At 48.6% G+C, this 3,790-nt stretch overlaps 1 protein-coding gene across 1 annotated transcript in view; it reads left to right on the top strand.

Annotated features, from left to right (window-relative positions):
* The first annotated feature begins 1,422 nt into the window (after nt 1–1,422).
* The window catches only part of LOC116983531 (scavenger receptor cysteine-rich type 1 protein M130-like), a 26,264-nt gene continuing 23,896 nt past the window's right edge, over nt 1,423–3,790 (top strand). The window contains exons 1-3 of the mRNA XM_033037339.1: nt 1,423–1,500; nt 1,634–1,666; nt 2,157–2,216. Of these exons, the coding sequence (XP_032893230.1) occupies nt 1,476–1,500; nt 1,634–1,666; nt 2,157–2,216 (118 nt within the window). The 5' untranslated portion in view covers nt 1,423–1,475. The remainder of the gene's footprint in view (nt 1,501–1,633; nt 1,667–2,156; nt 2,217–3,790) is intronic.

Here is a 3,790-nt window from a genome sequence, read left to right as displayed (position 1 = left end):
GTAAGGGGGAGGTACAGCGAGACCTGTGTGTCCTTGTACACCGGTCACTAAAAGTTGGCTTACAGGTACAGCAGGCAGTGAAGAAAGCTAATGGAATGTTGGCCTTCGTAACAAAGAGGATTTCAGTATAGGAGTAAAGAGGTTCTTCTGCAGTTGTATAGGGCTCTGGTGAGACCACATCTGGAGTATTGTGTACAGTTTTGGTCTCCTAATTTGAGGAAGGACATCCTTGTGATTGAGGCAGTGCAGCGTAGGTTCACAAGATTGATTCCTGGGATGGCAGGACCGTCACACGAGGAAAGATTGAAAAGACTGGGCTTGTATTTACTGGAGTTTAGAAGGATGAGGGAGGATCTTATAGAAACATATAAAATTATAAAAGGACTGGTCAAGCTAGATGAAGGAAAAATGGTCCCAATGTTGAGTGAGTCCAGAACCAGGGGCCACAGTCTTAGAATAAAGGGGAGGCCATTTAAGACTGAGGTGAGAAAATACATTTTCACCCAGAGAGTTGTGAATTTGTGGAATTCCCTGCCACAGAGGGCAGTAGAGGCCAAGTCACTGGATGGATTTAAGAGAGAGATAGATATAGCTCTAGGGGCTAGTGGAGTCAAGGGATATGGGGGAGAAGGGAGGCACGGGTTATTGATTGGGAACGATCAGCCATGATCACAATGAATGACGGTGCTGGCTCGAAGGGCCGAATGGCCTCCTCCTGCACCTATTTTCTATGTTTCTATGTTACCATGAGGATGAGGGGTTATCTTACATATCATCAGGGATCATCAGGGGAATAGATGGGTGAATGCAGTCTTTTACCTCCAGGATAGGAAAATAGAGAACCAGAGGACATAGGTTTAAGGTGAGATGGGAAAGATTTGATAGGAACCTGAGTGGCAACTCTTCACATAGAGGTCACTCGTTCACTGGGTGCATGGAACGAGTTGCCGGAGGAGGGGGTAGTTGAGAGAAAGAGAGGGAGAGAGAGAGAGGGAGAGGGGGGGGGGGGTTGAGGAGAGAGAGAGGGGAAGAGAAAGGAGAGAGGGGAAAGAGAGACTGCGGGGAGGGTGTGTGTGTGTGTTTGTGAGAGACAGAGAAAAAGGGAGAGATAGAGAGAGAAAGGGGGTAGAGGTGGGGAGTGAGAGAGGGTGGAACACTGATAAGGGTGGGAGAGAGAGGGGAGAGAGAGAGTAAGGGGAGGAGGACAGAGAAAGAGGCGTACAGAATGAGCGACAGAAAATCATAGTCTTACAACGTGGAAACAGGCCCAGACCGAACAAATATCCCATCTATTCCAGTCCCACCTGCCTGTTTTTGGCCGATATCCCTCTAATCCTTGTACCTGTCCAAGTGTCAAGGAGTGAAACAGCATGGAAACAGGGCCTTCGGCCCCACTTGCCCAGGCTGACCAACAGGCTGATTTAATTACCGATATCTAATCAGAAACATTTTTCATTCCAGGTGTCAACAGCGAAATGAATATACAGACAGATAACAAAAGTGAGTGCTCCCACCAACCTCCTCTCCCCCCCCCCCCCCCTCTCCTCCCCTCCCGCAGTGTGGTGCTCCCTCCTCTCCCCATCCCCCACCCCCTCTCTCTCTGCTGACGGATATCCCTATTTTAATTCCACAGAGTTCGGGTCTGAAATTCAATGCTGTTTGAATGGTCAGTATTGTCTCTGTAATTCTCCCTCTCTCCCCCTCTCTGTGTCTCTTTGTGTCTCCCAATCTCTCTGTCTTCTCTCTCTCTGTCCCTCTGTCCCTCTGTGTGTCTCTCTCTGTCTGTCTCTCTGTCTCTGTCTCTCTGTGTCTGTCTCTGTCTCTCTCTCTCTGTCTCTGTGTCTCTCTGTCTCTGTGTCTCTCTCTGTCTCTCTCTGTGTTTCTCTGTGTCTCTCTGTGTCTCTCTCTGTCTCTCTGTCTCTCTCTGTGTTTCTCTGTGTCTCTCTGTGTGTCTCTCTCTCTGTCTCCTCCCTTCTCTCTCTCTCTCCCCCTCTCTCTCACTCTCTCTCTCTCCCTCTCCCTCTCTCTCTTTCTGTCTATTGCTGTCTCACTAAATATCTATCTGTGTCTCTCCATCTCTGTCTCTCTCTATCTGTGTCACACTCTCTCTCTCTCTCCCACCCATCTATCATTCATTTTTTATACTTAACCTTTAGAAACAAAAGAAGCAAATTGCTCAGAAACTCAGCGGGGAACAGTACATGAACCTGCCATCGGTAAGAAATCCTTCCTCACAGCCACACACACACACAGACGCGGGAGAGGGGTGTGGGGGCCAGAGGGGAAGAGTTTACAGAGACGCAGAAAGTCTCAGAGGGTAGTGAGGGGGTTACAAAGACGGGGAGAGTCTTTATGTGTTAGAGACGGGGGGGAACTTTCAGTGGTTAGAGAGAGGGTTTCAGTGGCGGGAGCTGAATGTTGGAATTACAGAGAGGGAGTTAGAGATGGGGGAACTGTTTTCAGGGTTAGAGAGAGGGTAGCACAGACTGAGAATGTAGGGAAGGGGAGAAGGTTACAGATTGGGAAAAGTTGTTTCCAGAGGTTTGACAGGGGGGTTACAGAGATGTGGAAAGTAGAAAATGGAAATGGAGTTAGAGGTAGAGGGACATAGAAACATAGAAAATAGGTGCAGGAGTAGACCATTCGGCCCTTCGAGCCTGCACCGCCATTCAATATGATCATGGCTGATCATCCAACTCAGTATCCTGTACCTGCCTTCTCTCCATACCCCCTGATCCCTTTAGCCACAAGGGCCACATCTAACTCCCTCTGAAATATAGCCAATGAACTGGCCTCAACTACCTTCTGTGGCAGAGAGTTCCACACATTCACCACTCTCTGTGTAAAAAATGATTTTCTCATCTCGGCCATAAAAGACTTCCCCCTTATCATTAAACTGTGACCCCTTGTCCTGAACCTCCCCAACATCGGGAACAATCTTCCTGCATCTAGCCTGTCCAACCCCTTAAGAATTTTGTAAGTTTCTATAAGATCCCCCCTCAATCTTCTAAATTCTAGCGAGTACAAATCGTAATGTACAATTGTTATGGTCAGAGAGGAGCTCATGGTGATGAATGTTTTCAGAGCTTAGAGTGTGAGTTAGAGAGACAGGGAGAGTATGCTGACGTTAGGGATGGGGTTACAGGAAATAGGAAAGTGCTTTCAGAGGTCAGAGGGAAAGTTTCCAGTGGTTAGTGATGGGGACACAGAGACGGGGAAGGTTTTTGGAGGTTAGAGAGGGTGTTACAGAGATGGGGGATGGTGAGGGGTCGGAGAGGGAGCTACAGAGATGGTGATAGTGCATTCAGAGGTCAGAGGTTGGGGCTTACGGACAGGGAACGTGTTCAGTGGTTTGTGGGGTCTATGGGTGCGGGGGGGGGTAGAGAGGGAGTTACAGCAATGGAGAAAGTGTGTTCAGAAGTCAGAGAGTGGGTTACAGAGATGGTTATAGTGTTTTCAGACGTTAAAGAAGGGGTTAGAGACGGGGTAGTTAAAGATTGTGGGTGAGAGATGAGGTAAGTGTTCAGAGTGAAGGGAAGGAGAACGTGCTTGACAGGTTAGAGACGAGGTTGCAGCGATGGGGAATGTTGTTTTACTGGTTAGAGGAGCCTGGCTACAGAGACTGGGAAAGATTTCAGAGGTTCCAGAAAAGGGAAAAGCGTTAAGAATTCAGAGATGGAGATGGAGGAACGATTTTCAGGGTTGGAGAGGGGAAAGTTTCCTGGGGTCAGAGAGTGCGTTCCAGAGATGGGAGTGGGGGCGGCGCGGGTTATAGAGACGGGGCAAGTGT

This window comes from Amblyraja radiata, chromosome 18 (assembly GCF_010909765.2).
Source record: "Amblyraja radiata isolate CabotCenter1 chromosome 18, sAmbRad1.1.pri, whole genome shotgun sequence".
NCBI classification, from domain to species: domain Eukaryota; kingdom Metazoa; phylum Chordata; class Chondrichthyes; order Rajiformes; family Rajidae; genus Amblyraja; species Amblyraja radiata.
This window is presented reverse-complemented; position numbering and strand designations above follow the sequence as displayed.